Source organism: Bubalus kerabau, chromosome 20 (assembly GCF_029407905.1).
Source record: "Bubalus kerabau isolate K-KA32 ecotype Philippines breed swamp buffalo chromosome 20, PCC_UOA_SB_1v2, whole genome shotgun sequence".
NCBI classification, from domain to species: domain Eukaryota; kingdom Metazoa; phylum Chordata; class Mammalia; order Artiodactyla; family Bovidae; genus Bubalus; species Bubalus kerabau.
In genome coordinates, this window is record NC_073643.1 from 19306237 (window position 1) to 19321709 (window position 15473).

The following is a 15473-nucleotide window of genomic DNA, read 5'->3' on the forward strand; positions in this document are numbered from 1 at the left end:
GTAGAGCATCATTTATTGCTTTGGTTTGTCCACTGTTGAGGTATGAATTTTTCTCCAGGTGCTTATTTCAAGTTTAAAAATTTAAACAAAGAGGATGTACAATATAATTTCACCTTTCCTTATAGTATAGTTTAAAGCAGACTGAGTTTGGATTCAGGCAGAACTAGGTTTCTATCTTGACCCTACTTGATTTTTTTTTTAATTTTATTTTATTTTTAACTGGAGGATAATTACAATATTGTGATGGTTGCTGCCATACATCAGCACAGACTTCAGACCCTACTAGTTTTGATATGAGTGTGATCAAGATATTAATCCTTTTTAGCTTCTTTTCCACATCTGAAAGATGGGAATAATAATATTCTGGACACTTTGAGGAATTGCTGTAAGGATTAGAAATGAAGAGATATATTAAAAGATACCCAGCATAGTACTGTATCTGAAACACAGGCACCTAAGAAACTGTTCCTATCATTACTATTCTATATGTTTTATGTATTTATATTGTATTACTCTGATTAGATGTATGTGCACACCCTGTGGAGCTGATGAGAACTCGTGCTTGGTGGGCCTCTGCCTGTTTAACCAAATGGTCCCAGGTTGCATGTCCTGGATTATAACAAGTATTTACAGGGACTTGGACTAGTTACCAAAGTCCATGGATTTGATTGCATGGGTTTTATGACTGCCCATGTTTACCCAGAGACCTGTTTTCACTTTTGATTCTTAGCCATATTTTGGAAAGGTGAAGTTATTGTATAGTTAACTAACAGGCAAGATTTTCCTATATTTTATTGAGCCACAATTATTTTGAAAGTCCACAATTCATCCACTTTGAATATTAGTGATGAATGCTGTGAGGTGTTGTAATGCCAACTCAATTTAATATATAGGAATAATGGAAATTGAAGGAAAGATTAGCAATTCAACTTTAAGTATCAGTTTTGGAATTAATATTTTCACACAGCTCATTTTTAAGTTATGTAAATTGCCATAAACAGTCTCATGGTTTTATAAATACCAATTATACATTCATGGCTTCCAGATTTATGGCTGGAAGCCATGAATGGCTTCTCAGCTAGATCTCTTTCCAAGATATCAGCCTCGTGTATCCAACTGCTTATCTCACTTACCTCTGCTTGGACCTCTTAAAACCAAAACTAAACTCTAGTTCCCTCTGCTGTCCCCACAAACCCCACTCCCAATCTGCTGCTCCACAGTCTTCCTTTTCTTAGTAAATGGCAGCTCCCTCCTTTAATTTGCTTAGGCCAAAAAGTCATTCTTGACCCCTCTCTTTCACACTCACTCTGTTGTTTCATCAGTAAATCCCATTGGCTCTATCTTTGCTGTTGCTGCAGAATCTGACAACTTTTCCTCACTGTGCCAACATTATCCTCTCCCAGCCATCGTCAGCCTCAGTACGGTGATAACTTCTTAGTGGCCTTCTTAACTCTTCTTTTGTCCTCTTTCAGTTCTTTTAGGGACAGAAACCTAAGTGATCCTTGAAAATAAAAAGTAGGTCATACTGCATGTTGTTCAGAGGTGGTTTCCTGTCTCATTGAAGTAAAAACTGTCTCTGTGGGAGTCCTCCCGGCCCTACAGGCAGGCTCCCTGACTTATTCACCTGCTTGTCTCTGCTTGGGTCATTCTGCTCCAGTCACAGTGACCTCTCCCTGCTTCTCAAACATGGTGATCACACTCTGATCTTAGAGACTTGGTACTTAAAAAGTGAAACAGTGTTTCCCTAGATGTTCACATCCTTGAATTCTCCACTTTCTTTGGACTCTGTTTTTCATAGGCATCTTCTCAGTGAGATCTTCTGTGACCATCCTGTAAAGAGTATCATCCCCTCCTCATTGTCGGCTTCCTTTTTTTTCCCCCCATAGTTACCTTTTTACCTATATTCAGAGTGTCTATTCTCTGTTCCTTTACTATAGTGCAAGATTCATAAGGATATAGAAACTGTTTTGTTCTCTCTGATATTTCCACTGCTGAAATTAGCAGGAACATGGAAAAGTTAATGAATTTTGACTTTAGCATGAGGCATAACAATATTATTGCCATGATGCCACTCTCTGCCACGTTCTTTTTTTGGCACGTGTTGAAATAAGAGAGCAAATTGGAAGAGTAAGATGAATCTGGATTGTGAATAAAAACAAAAAGGAGTTCTCTCTAGGATAGACACTTTGCTGAAAGGTGTACCCTTGTAGTAGCTTGGAAATGATTTGTAAGTGACCGTTTAATCCAGCAGTTGAATAGTGTGCCTTTTACTTAGTTATAATGAGATGAAAGCTTTTCTGAGAACCTTCTTTGAACCAAACCCAGATCCTAGAAGAGAAAGACTTGTAACAATTGCAGTTCTTTATTTTTACTTTATTTCTGTTTCCTCACAAAGATGTATTTTCTTTGTAGGAATGTTTTTAATTATATCTGAATCTCTTTAATATATAATACTACTCTTCAAGTTTCTGTTTGTTTCTTTGTTGGCTTTGATGAGTAGTCTTTTTCAAGGAATTTGTCCATTTCATCTAAAGTTATAACTTTATTGGTATGAAGTATCTATAATATCCTCTTATTATCTTTGAATTTCCATGGGGGTTTTAGATATCTCCTTTTAATTCTTTGCTTTTGTGTTTTGTATTTTCACTCATTTTTCTTGCTTGTTCTTGCTAGGACTTTCCTAATTTTGTTCATTTTTTCACAGAACCAGCTTTTGGCTTTACCAATTTTCTTTTGTATGTTTACTTTTTCACTAGTATCTGTTATTACTATCTTCTTTGGGTGTAATTTGCTGTTAATTTCCTAACCTTTTATATTGGAAATTTAGGACATTGATGTTCAGTTTTTCTATTAACTTATAAATTGTTCACTAATGACTGTTTTGGTGAACCCCAAAGCTGTTGTTCAGTTCAGAATATTTTCTGATCTTCATTGTTGTTTGACTTAAGGAATTATTTAGAAGTGTGGTGCTTCATTTCTTAACATTTGGAGATTTTCTAGTTATTTCTTCATTATTGAGTTTCATGTGAATTCACAGTGGTCACAGAAGATACACTAAATTATTTCATTCCTTGTAAATTTCTTGAGATTTACTTTATGGCCCAGAACATGGTCTATGCTATTGAATGTGCCCTGTATACTTGAGAATATTGTATATTCTCCATTGGTGAGATGTGATGTTTTTAATTTGTTAATTGTATCAATTTGGTTAATTGGATTGGTTCAGATCTTCTGTATTTTTACTGATTCTTGTCTGTTTTGTTAGAGTGGTGTGTTTAAATGCATACGCACTTTTATTTAAACCAACGATTATTGCGAACTGGCTATATCGCTTTTTAGTTCTGTCAATTTTTGCTTTATACATTTGAAGCTATGCTATGAAATGAATAAAGTTTATGAGTTTATGGCTTCTGATTAAATTGATCATTTTGTCAAAGTGAGATGCACCTCTTTCTCAATGCTTTTGCCTTAATATCTATTTTGTCTGTTGTTAGTGTTGTCACATTGACTTTCTTTTGGTTTGTATTTATTTACGTGGTACATCTTTTCTCATCCTTTTTCCCCTAATCTTTCTGCATCTTTTTAAAATGGTTTCTTTTAAATAGTATATAGTTGTATTTTATTTTATTTTTTAATCTAGTCTGACAAGTTTTGTCTTTCAGTTGGAGTATGTATGTATCATTGTATTTAATTGGTTACAGTAATATTTTTGCATTATTTAATTCCTCTTTTTTACTGTTTTGAGTTATTTTACTTCCATGTATGTTATAAATTCCCTAAGACATTGCTAGTGTATTTTAAAAGTCAATACTATTGTGTTTAGCCACATATTGTCTTTTTCTGGAGCTGTTGATTCTTGTTGACACTTTATATGCTTCTATCTATAATCATTTTCTCTGTGCTCAAGAACAGTTCTTGCAGTATTTCTTGTCCGCTGATGAGGAGTTCTTATAGCTTTTGTTTGCTTGAGAATGTATTTTGCTTTCATTCTGAAAGAATATTTTCAATAGGAATAGGATTCAGTTTGATTTTTTACCTACTTTTAAGATGTCATTCTGTTATCTTTTTTCTTCTCTAGTCTTTGTTGACAAGTCAGTGATATTTCTTACTGTTATTTCCTTAGAGCCATTGTTCTTAACTGGGAATGATTTTGCTTTCTTTTTACCTCTTTCTCCAGGAAACATTTGGTAATGTCTGGACATGTTTTGGTTGTCCTAGTCTGAAGTTAGGGGTGTTATGCTATTGATATTTCTATAAGGCACAGAACAGTCTCTACAGCAAAAAATTATTTGACTCAGTATTGGTAATGCCAAGGTTGAGGAACTGTGCCTTAGAGGTAGTATATCTTATTTTTCTGTGGTTGTTTAAAAGATTTTCTCTGTATTTTTTTCAGTAGTTTGGTTATGTTTGCCTAGATTTAATTTTCTTTGTTTATCCTTTTGGGATGGATTTTAATTCCCTCTTAGAGTATACATTATTTTATTCATTTGTCTATTTTTTCTTTTTTCTTTAACATATTGGTCAGAGTTCTTTTGAAAGTCTTCTAATGCTACTCAGATCACTTCTGGATCTGCTTCTAATGACTGTTTTGTCTCTTGGTTAGTGGCTAATGTCTTCTTTGCACGCCTAGTAATTTTTAAATATGTGTTGAATATTACGAATGAAATGTTATGGAGGCTGTGAATTGTCTTCCTTTGAAAGATGTTGAATTTTGTTCTGACAGGCAGTTAAATTTCTAGCTCTTCACTTATTCTGTCAAGGCCTGGTTTAATTTCTGTTAGATTTGCTCTGTTTCCCTTTTGTTTCTATTTCTAGAGGAGGATCCTTCTTAAGGTATAGCCTTTGTGGGGTTTCAGCTGAATGTCTAGAATCTTTACCAGAGTCTCTCAACTTTGGCTGGGCTCAGATTCCAACAGTTTCCCTGTACTGACCTTGAGAATCTCAGCTTAATGACATCTGCTTCCTGTCAGGTCTTCTGTGACTTCGTCTTATGCTTCTGCAGCCCTGGAGATGATCAGTAATTAAGGAGCATTTCTCAGCAGATTTTTAGGGTATTTTGTGGCTACTCCCTGCTCAGCACCCTGTGCCTCCAGTCCTAGCAACCTTTGTCCAAAGCTCTAATCTCTATTCCCTCTACCCAGAGAGATCAGTGGTCCCTGTTTTGACTTTAATACCCAACTCCCAGAGCATGCTTCCATGGGAAATTCTTGTGGAAATGTTGGATCACCTCAAGTTTCTCTTCTGTCTCAGGGATAGTAGCCTTGTGTTGATTATAGATCATGCTTATAAAGGGTTTTGTATGTTTTGTTGAAATTTTAAAGTTACTTGTGATTGGAGAGTAAGTCTCATACAAGCTATTCTCCATGGCCAGAATCGCAGGTCCCTTTGTTATCTTTTATAGACAGATTAACTGCTTTTAAAGTCAGGTTTAATGCTTTGTATTTTATTCTAGAAGAAACACTGGTTGCCATTATGCAGTAAGTTCTGTATTTCACAGAAACAAATGTTAATTGAGAAAACAGCTTATGTCTGTTAAGTTGTGTATATGTAAGCTGACATCTTTATTATCTGTTGTGTTTTCTCTGCTTCAAGGAATCATCTGTTGCAGCTTGCCTTAGAGTCACCACCCATCTCTGCTGCTTCCTCCTCTTCAAAGAATCTGGCTACCAAAACAGACACCGCTGTAGCCTTCAGACATTCATTAAAACAAGGAAGCAAGTTAATGGAGAATTTCTTGATCAGAGAAAGTGGTGGTTCTGCGTCAGAGTTGTTGAAAAAAGAGAACGAAAGCAAATTAAGCCCTCAGAAAAAGTTGAGCTCTCCTACGAAGACCAGAGGGACTCCTTCCGCAGTAAAGTCAGCTCCAGGTTCCTCAGAGGACAGTGTTCCTGAGACACCCTCTACATCAGCCTTGAAACAAGTTACTAAAGGTAGGAAATTATTTTCACATGTTTTGTTTTCTTAGTGGAAACCTTCCTATCCCACATGTTATAATAAATAAGCAGGATTTTTGCGGGGAAATGATGGGAAAGGGCAGACCTCGTAACAGCCTCGCACATGGATGGGGGCAGTGCTTCCAGATACGTTCTCTTTCTCATAGAATAGGAATTCAGGCTGATGGCAGGAAAACTAAGCATTTTTAGTTCGTTTATGCTTCACATATGGCTTTGTGTTTTTCAGCTTTTCTTCCCCCCTCATCCTTCATATCAGCTCCAGTTTAATATTGAAGAGCTCTTTTTATCTTATTATATCATCACTTGAATATTTCCAAGCTGTTTTGACTGGCATTTATAGCCTTGGACAGTTTGACTGCTACCCTGCCTGTCCATCCTTGTTTCTCATCTCTCCCTCTCAAAAATCCTTCTGCTCTAGCCAAGCTGATCTCCCCTTTATTCCTTGAAAACGCTCAGGGATTAAACCTATAGCCTGTCACCTGTTTTTATAAACAAGGCCTCACTGGAACACAACCATTCCCATTTGTTTACCTGTTGTCTTCAGCTGTTTTCATGCTAATGACTTAGTTTGTTGATTGGGTCAGAGACCACCTGGCCCCCAAAAGCCTGAATCTTTGCTACCTGAGCCTTGACTGAAAATGTCTGCCAACCCCATTCCACCTTTCCAGACTCTATGTAGGTCTAACCATTCTTCAGTTATGTTATATAGTATCAGTCTTTCACATCACTAAAGTGTGGCAGCACTTGTTTTCTGGACAGTTTGCTTAACTTTTTGATGACTAGGTCAACTTGTTTAACCTCTTGTTTCCATATCTTATTGGCAGTGAAGTTCAGAATACCTTTTAGGCAGAAACTCTGTCTTAGACATCTTTGGTATACCCATACCACACATAGTGCAGAGCTGTTAGTGGTTACTAAACTTAGGTTGAAATTAATTTGTTAGTACTTGAGTGTTTACATTTCATATAGATATGTGAATTTTTCACAGGTATTTCCTAGCATATTTTATCTTTGGTCAGTTTTTGATCAATTGACAGTTTTTATTGTAGTGTTTTTAAGTGGTTAACATTTTTCCCTGAGCAGAACTTGAATTCTTAGAGTGAACCCATAGCATGTAAAGTAGATAAAGTTTGCTTTGCTCCATTAAAGTGGAGATGGAGGGCCTCACCTCCCCCACATCCCTGCCTGTTATCCATGGTGGCCTCTAGGCCGTGAGGCACCTCCAAAGGTCCCTGGAGCCCTATCAGTTTCAGAATGATTGTGTTTCTGCTTTTTAATGCTACACTTATATAGGCATACCTTGAAGAAATTGTGGGTTTGGTTCTGCAATGGGACCAATACCACAATAAAGTGAGTCAGTTGAACTTTCTTGTTTCCCAGTGTGTATAAATATTATATTTATGCTATACTGTAGTCTGTTATGTATGCAGTAGTGTTATGTCTAAAAAAAATGTATACACCTTAATTTAAAAATACTTTATTGCTTAAAAATGCTGTCAGTCTCACTCTTCACCAAAGAAGGCAAGAGTAGGAGAAAAGACAGTTTCTTCAGCAAGTGGTGTTGGGATAGCTGGACAGCCACATGTAAATCAGTGAAATTAGAACACACCCTCACACTGTACACAAGAGTAATTTCAAAATGTTTTGAAGACTTAAATATGAAACACGACACCATAAAACTCCTAGAAGAGAACGTAGGTAAAATATACTAGTTTTCCTAAGTCAGTCTCTCAAGGCAGTAGAAATAAAAGCAAAGATAAACAGATGGGACCTAATCAAATTTATAAGCTTTTGCACAGCAAAGGAAATCATAAACAAAGCAAATAGACAACCTGTGGACTAGGGGAAAATATTTCCAGGTAATGCAACCAATAAGAGCTTAATTTCCAACATATACAAACTGCTCATAAAACTCAGTAACAAAAAACAAACAACTGGATCAATAAATGGGCAGAAGAGCTAAATAGAAATTTCCCTGAAGAAGACATACAGATGGCCAGTAGGCACATGAAAAGATGTTCAAAATGGCTTATTGCTCTGTTCAGTTGAGTCACTCAGTCGTGTCTGACTCTTTGGGACCCCATGGACTGCAGCACGCCAGACTTCCCTGTCCATCACCAACTCCTGGAGCTTGCTCAAATTCATGTCCATTGAGTTGGTGATGCCATTCAACCATCTCATCCTCTGTCATCCCCTTCTCCTGCCTTCAATTTTTCCCAGCATCAGGGTCTTTTCAAATGAGTTAGTTCTTCTCATCAGGTGGCCAGAGTGTTGGAGTTTCAGCTTCAGCATCCGTCCTTCTGATGAATATTCAAGGCTGATTTCCTTTAGGATGGACTGGTTGGATCTCCTTGTAGTCCAAGGGACTCTCAAGAGTCTTCTCCAACACCACAGTTCAAAAGCATCAATTCTTTGGCACTCAGCTTTCTTTATAGTCCAACTCTCACATCCATACATGACCACTGGAAAAACCATAGCTTTGACTTTACAGACCTTTGTTGACAAAGTAATGTCTCTGCTTTTTAATATGCTGTCTAGGTTGATCATAACTTTTCTTCCAAGGAGCAAGCATCTTTTAATTTCATGGCTGCAGTTACCGTCTGCAGTGATTTTGGAGCCCCCAAAATAAACTCAGCCACTGTTTCCACTGTTTCTCCATCAGTTTGCCATGAAGTGATGGGACCAGATGGCCATGATCTTTGTTTTCTTAATGTTGAGCTTTAAGGCAACTTTTTCACTCTCCTCTTTCAGTTTCATCAAGAGGCTCTTTAGCTCTTTTTTGCTTTCTGCCTCATATCTGCATATCTGAGGTTATTGATACTTCTCCTGGCAATCTTGATTCCAGCTTGTGCTTCATCCAGTCCAGCATTTCTCATGATGTACTCTGGATACAAGTTAAATAAGCAGTGTGACAATATACAGCCTTGATGTACTCCTTTCCCGATTTGGAACCAGTATGTTGTTCCATGTTCAGTTCTAACTGTTGCTTCTTGACTTGCATACAGATTTCTCAGGAGGCAGGTCAGGTGGTCTGGTATTCCCATCTCTCTAAGAATTTTCCACAGTTTGTTGTGATCCACACAGTCAAAGGCTTTGACATAGTCAATAAAGCGGAAGTAGACGTTTTTCTGGTCTTATCTTGCTCTTTTGATGATCCAACAGATGTTGGCAATTTGACCTCTGGTTCCTCTGCCTTTTCTAAATCCAGCTTGAACATCTGGAAGTTGATGGTTCATGTACTGTTGAAGCCTTGCTTGTAGAATTTTGAGCATTACTTTGCTAATGTGTGAGATGAGTGCAATTGTGGGGTAGTTTGAGCATTCTTTGGCATTGCGTTTCTTTGGGATTGGAATGAAAACTGACCTTTTCCAGTCCTTTGGCCGCTGCTGAGTTTTTCAAATTTGCTGGCATATTGAGTGCAGCACTTTAACACCATCATCTTTAAGGACTTAGAATACTAGGCTGATTATTAGAGAAATACAAATCAAAACTAGGATGAGGTACTGCCTCACACCGATCAGAATGGCCATCATTAAAAAGTCTACAAATAACAAATGCTGGAAAGCCTGTGAAAAGGGAACCCTCCTACACTGTTGGTGGGAAGTAAATTGATGCAACTGTTATGGAAAACAGTATGGAGTTTCCGTAAACAAAAAATAAAGAGTTGTCATATGATCCAGGAATCCTACTCTTGGACATATATCTAGAGACAACTCTTACTCAAAAACGTACATGCACCCCTCTATGTTCATGTCAGCACTATTCATAATAGCCATAAACATGGAAAACATGGAAGCAACTTAAATGTCCATTGACAGATAAATGGATAAGGAAGATATAGTACATGTATGCAATGGACTATTACATAGCCATAAAAAAGAATGAAATAACGTCATTTGCAGCAACATAGATGGTCCTAGAGATTATCATACTTAAGTGAAGTACATCAGAAAGAGAAAGACAGATGCCCTATAATATCATTTATGTGTGAAATCTAAAATATACACAAGTGAACTTATTTCTGAGACTCACAGATGTAGAAAACAAACATGGTTACTAAAGGGTGAAGGGAGTGGGGTAGGGATAAATTAGGAGTTTGGGATTAGTAGATACAGACTCGGAGAAGGCAGTGGCAACTCACTCCAGTACTCTTGCCTGGAAAATCCCATGGACGGAGGAGCCTGGTAGGCTGCAGTCCATGTGGTCACGAAGAGTTGGACATGACTGAGCGACTTCACTTTCACTTTTCACTTTCATGCATTGGAGAAGGAAATGGCAACCCACTCCAGTGTTCTTGCCTGGAGAATCCCAGGGACGGGGGAGCCTGGTGGGCTGCCGTCTATGGGGTCGCACAGAGTCGGACACGACTGAAGAGACTTAGCAGCAGCAGCAGCAGCAGATACAAACTGTTAAATATAAAAAAGATTAACAACAAAGTCCTACTATGTAGCACAGGGAACTATATTCAATATCCTGTAACAAACCATAATGGAAAGTAACATTAGAAAGAGTATATGTGTGTGTATATATATATACACACACACACAACTGAATCACTGTGCTGTATACCAGAAACTGACACAACACTGTAAATCAACTGTGCTTCAGTTAAAAAAAAAAAAATGCTGACCATCATCTGGCAATGCAGGGTTGCCACAAATCTTTTATTTGTTAAAAAGTTTTAAAAATGCAGTATCTGCAAAGTGCAATAAAATGAAGTACAATAAAATGAGGTATGCCTTTCATTACAAATGAGGACTAAATGAACAAATTTGTAGTCATTAATAATTTGAGCAGTAGTTGGTCCAACCAATTCATGTTTCTATTTAGCTCTACATACCCTTCCCCCACTCTGCTCCTCTGGCAAATATTTTTATCTTACTCAGGTTGTTATGACTGCTTCAGTGCTGTACATGAATGGTTCCTAAGACTTAGTATAAACTCAAGATTAGTTTTATAGCTTGGTCATGCCTTGGCAGAAAAGATTTAACTAAAGCACTTTCTAATTTCTAACTAAAGCACTTTCTAAAACTAATTCCAGACTTCTTTGAAATCTCTTCTTCTAGGCCAGGATTCTAATTATGTGATTTTCCACAATGTAGCCCTTGTAAGGGCTGTTGCACTTAAGCAGTCTGTTCCCCTCCTGCTGCCCTGAGGTGGCCTTCTTTTTCTCTTCTGCTTTTCTAAGTACATGTTAAGGTTGGATTTTATTTTTTAATGTTAGTTGTTGAAAGATACCTGGTTGTATTATTTTTACTCTTTCTACAAATAATAAAATCTTTTTCTCTTTTTGAAAAATACAGTGGATTGTCCTGTTTGTGGGGTTAAAATTCCAGAAAATCACATTAATAAGCACTTAGACAGCTGTTTATCACGTGAGGAGAAGAAAGAAAGCCTCAGAAGGTAAGAAAGTGAAGCATAATCGTTGAGCCACTTTAGTCACTTTAGCTTGTGCTTTTAAAAATATTGGCTGACAGTCTATTCTCTCTCCTTGTTCTTTCCACAATCCCACCTTGCCAAATATAATTAACTTTACTATATGCTAATAAAATTTGACTTAATAAGAAATTCGATTTAGAATTCAGTTCTTTTTAGGCTTATTTTCTTCTTTTAGAATTTTAGAACTACCATAAAGCCCTTGGCCCGAGAAAGCAAGGCTAGACTCTGAATATAGAACACATCAAATCTTTTTTTTGGTTCTTAGGAATCTTAGAAGTTTTAAGTAGTAAAATCTAGCTTTTTAAAAAATTCTGAATAATTACTATATACACATGATATACTGTATGCACATAACATTAAATAGTACAGAAGGGTTTTTTGTTTTTTTTTTTTAGAAAATACAGAATCATTTATTCATTCAACAAATAATTATTAAGCACATAACCATGTACCAGGCTCTGTTAAGCATTGGTGAATGAAAATCAGATATTCTTCTCTTAATACCCACTTTTTCCTGGAAGCATGCAACCAGTAGGCTTGCATTTTGAAGGCAATGATTTTCCCTGGTGATTGCATATGTATAAATTTGAAGTTGTATAGTTTGTCTGTGGGGCAGATTCAAAAGGGAATGTGTGAAATATAGTTTGTGTGTGTGTGTGTTTGTATGTGTGTGTGTGTGCATGTCTATGTGTATGTCCCCTGCCAACTACCCGGGTGAGATAATTTAAGTTGTCAACCCAGTATTTTTACCGAAGCTCATGCTACTTTGCCTCCCTTATATATCAAAATCATGATAGGTTATTAAACTTGATCATTATTGTTACGCATGTAAGTTAATAAAATTTTAATTAAAGTTACCTTGCAAGGTGTTATAGAATCCGTGGTAATGAAGATAATAAGGAAGCTGAAGCCACAAATTAGATGAGTCGGATGCTGAAGGGAAGACGTGAGATGAGACGGCAGTTTGGGGAAGGAATAAGGAGCAAGATCAGGGAAGATTTTATTTTTTAGAATGGAAATTATATAAGCCTTTAGCGTCCATTTTTGTACTATCTCCAGGGAGAGGGCAGATGATACAAGGAGCAAGAAGGCAAAAGTCCAGTAATGAAGTGTCTTTGACATGCAGAAAGAGCCTTTCTTCTGAATCAGGATGGAAAGAGGAGGGAACAGGTGATAATTCAAAGATCTGGGGAGGAGAGGGAGGAAATGGAAGAAATTAATGGGATGTGGGAATGAGCAGAATGATTGGTTCTCATGTCTGGTTTGTTTGGAAAAACTTGGAAGAGTATTTGCCAGAAACCATGCTGATAAGGCAGGACTGTTTTGTTGGGTTTTGTGTGTGTGTGATTAAAGGTAAAATGGTGTCACTTAGATTTTATGAGTAAATCGGCAGTGAATGCGGGTTCCGAGGGACAAACTCTTGCTGTTACAATTTACAAAAGCTGACATATAAAGCACAGCAATGTTTTATTGATTTACAGTGAGGGGCACCAATTGACAGTTCTTACTGTAGTGTTTTTAAGCATGATAGTTAACCTTTTTCCTCTGAGGAGAACCTTTTTTTCAAGTGAAAATGCACAGCGAACCATAACATAGAACAGATAAAATTGGCCCTGTCCATTAAAGTGGAGATGGAGGATTGTGCTGTCCCCATCCCCCATCTCTCCCTGCGTCCGTGTCTGATAGCCACTGTGGTCCTTAGCTCCTTGTGACAGATGTCTGTGAGGTCTTAAATGCATAGTACTCACCCCTAGTGGGTAAGTTTGTTGATGAGAATAGATTTTTAGGCTGCCTAGTTGAGATTTTGGATAAAGAAACTGGATCATTACAAGGATTACTTCCCATAAGCAGTGAGAATCTCGGAGAAGGCAGTGGCACCCCACTCCAGTACTCTTGCCTGGAAAATCCCATGGATGGAGGAGCCTGGTAGGCTGCAGTCCATGGGGTCGCTAAGAGTCGGACACGACTGAGCGACTTCACTTTCACTTTTCACATTCATGCGTTGGAGAAGGAAATGGCAACCCACTCCAGTGTTCTTGCCTGGAGAATCCCAGGGGCGGGAGAGCCTGGTAAGGTGCCGTCTGTGGGGTCACACAGAGTCGGACACAACTGAAGTGACTTAGCAGTAGCAGTGAGAATCTAATGGTCTAATGAAGAATCTTTCATTCTAATTCATTTAATTTAATTTATCTTTTAATTTCTAATTTCTTTAGAAATTTTTTTTCCCTAAAGAATGAGTTGGGAATATGGAAGCTGGGCATTTTCTCTTTGAAGAGTAAGGAATCAGCACTGATAATTTTGCTTGGACTGCTCTTTTTCTAGATGCATCCATCATATTTCTTCTCACACACTTAGCTTGTCAGTTTATCCAAAGATATACTCATCCATGTATAATTAAGTTCAAGTTCCAGCTGTGGTTCTGAAGAGCTCTGTGGAATTACTATAATCCTGCCAGTTACTCTAGCACAATTTAGGAGCGCTGTTTTCTGTCTCTCTCTCTTAAAGGAAGGTTCACTGTACAAGTTAGTGTGTTGAAGTCTTTGAGAATTCCTACATCAAACATAATTGTTGGATTTTGTTTAATCCAGTAATTCCTAAATTTATTTAACCCTAAAACCTTTTTGTTCTCATAACTCATTTTGCAAAGTTTGCATTTGTGAAGATACACTTAGGGAGACATTGAACCACCTTTCTCTTTAGTGACATCCTGATCTTGGACTCTGGTCACATAAAAGAATATATGATATTTAAAAAAATTTCTCTACAGTATCCCAACAGGCCATTTCTTAACGTGGATGACAGCCCTTATCATCCTTTGTAGATTCATATCAGAGGTGATCAAAGAATACTTTTCCTTTTGCTGTCCTCAGATTTTGAGGACCCTTAAATGCATTGCTGTTTCGCTAAATTGTAGAAGAAAGATCAGTGTCATTTTCATGTTTTAGGAAACATTTATCAGACTTCATGTTAAAAAAATTTTTTTTTAACTTTTTGGTTTATATTGGAGGATAGTTGATTAACAGTGTTGTGATAGTTTCTGGTGTATAGCAACATGATTCAGTTATACACATCCATGTATCTGTTCTTTTTCAAATTCTTTTCCCATTTAGGTTGTTACATAACAACTGAGCAGAGTCCCCTGTGCTACACAGTAGGTCCTTGTTGGTTATCCATTTTAAATATAGCAGTGTTTAAATACATCATATTTTAAAATTCTTGACAGAAATTGTTGATTTCTGCTGGTGCTTTTCAATGTAAATGCCAGTGAACAAATAGTTTTCCATTAGAATTTCACAGTCATAAGCTTAATCATGTATCCTTAATAAAATAACATGTTTTAGGTACAGACTTAATGAATTGTCCTTTACAGTATTCTTGTATAAACTCCTTCAAAATGTTTCTTAGGACTTGCTACCTCGTGTGATTTTTTATTCAGCTATAATATGGTAAAGAATATGCCTGCAGTGCAGGAGACCTGGGTTCCATCTCTGGGGTGGGAACATCTCCTGGAGAAGGGCATGGAACCCAACTCCAGTATTTTTGCCTGCCAGAGGAGCCTGGTGGGCTGTAGTCCACGGGGTCCCAAAGAGTTGGACATGATGTGTGACTTACACTATCACTATAATCAGTGAGTGCAGTAGGCAGGCTGTCGTTACAAGAAGAACACTCTTCAGAAAAATGTAATCTCTTGAGGGTTTTCAGGGTTTTCTGCAATTAAACAGTTATTTCTGACTTTTAATCTTTATTGACGGAGCATAGAAGAACTAATCTTGACAGGAAATGGTGGTATTGGTTAATGGAGAAATGTTTGGTTGTCTTCAGTCTGTATTCAGCTGTTTTCTCTCGTATGATCATGGACCATTTGTATTAGATTTCCACGTGGAACCTTGTTAATAGAGGTTTTAGATCCCCACTTAAGAGCTGAGCTGAGTCAGAATTGGTAGTTTCTGTGGCAAAGTGATTGAAAATTGCATTTTTAATAAACTCTCCAGATGGTTCTGAGGTGCTTTAAAGTTTGAGCAGCATGGCCTTGTGCCCACTAGGTATATGCAAGTCCTTTGTAAAATCTTGTGGGTTTTT

General features: G+C 37.3%; 1 protein-coding gene across 7 annotated transcripts in view; it reads left to right on the forward strand.

Annotated features, from left to right (window-relative positions):
- The window catches only part of RAD18 (RAD18 E3 ubiquitin protein ligase), a 110827-nt gene that overhangs the window by 14706 nt on the left and 80648 nt on the right, over positions 1-15473 (forward strand). For all 7 annotated transcript variants that reach the window (XR_008705917.1, XM_055557126.1, XM_055557127.1 and 4 more), the window contains exons 5-6: positions 5593-5930; positions 11258-11357. Coding sequence is in view for 6 of the 7 variants with exons in the window: in XM_055557126.1 (XP_055413101.1) it covers positions 5593-5930; positions 11258-11357 (438 nt within the window). In the remaining variant the exon portion in view is untranslated. The remainder of the gene's footprint in view (positions 1-5592; positions 5931-11257; positions 11358-15473) is intronic.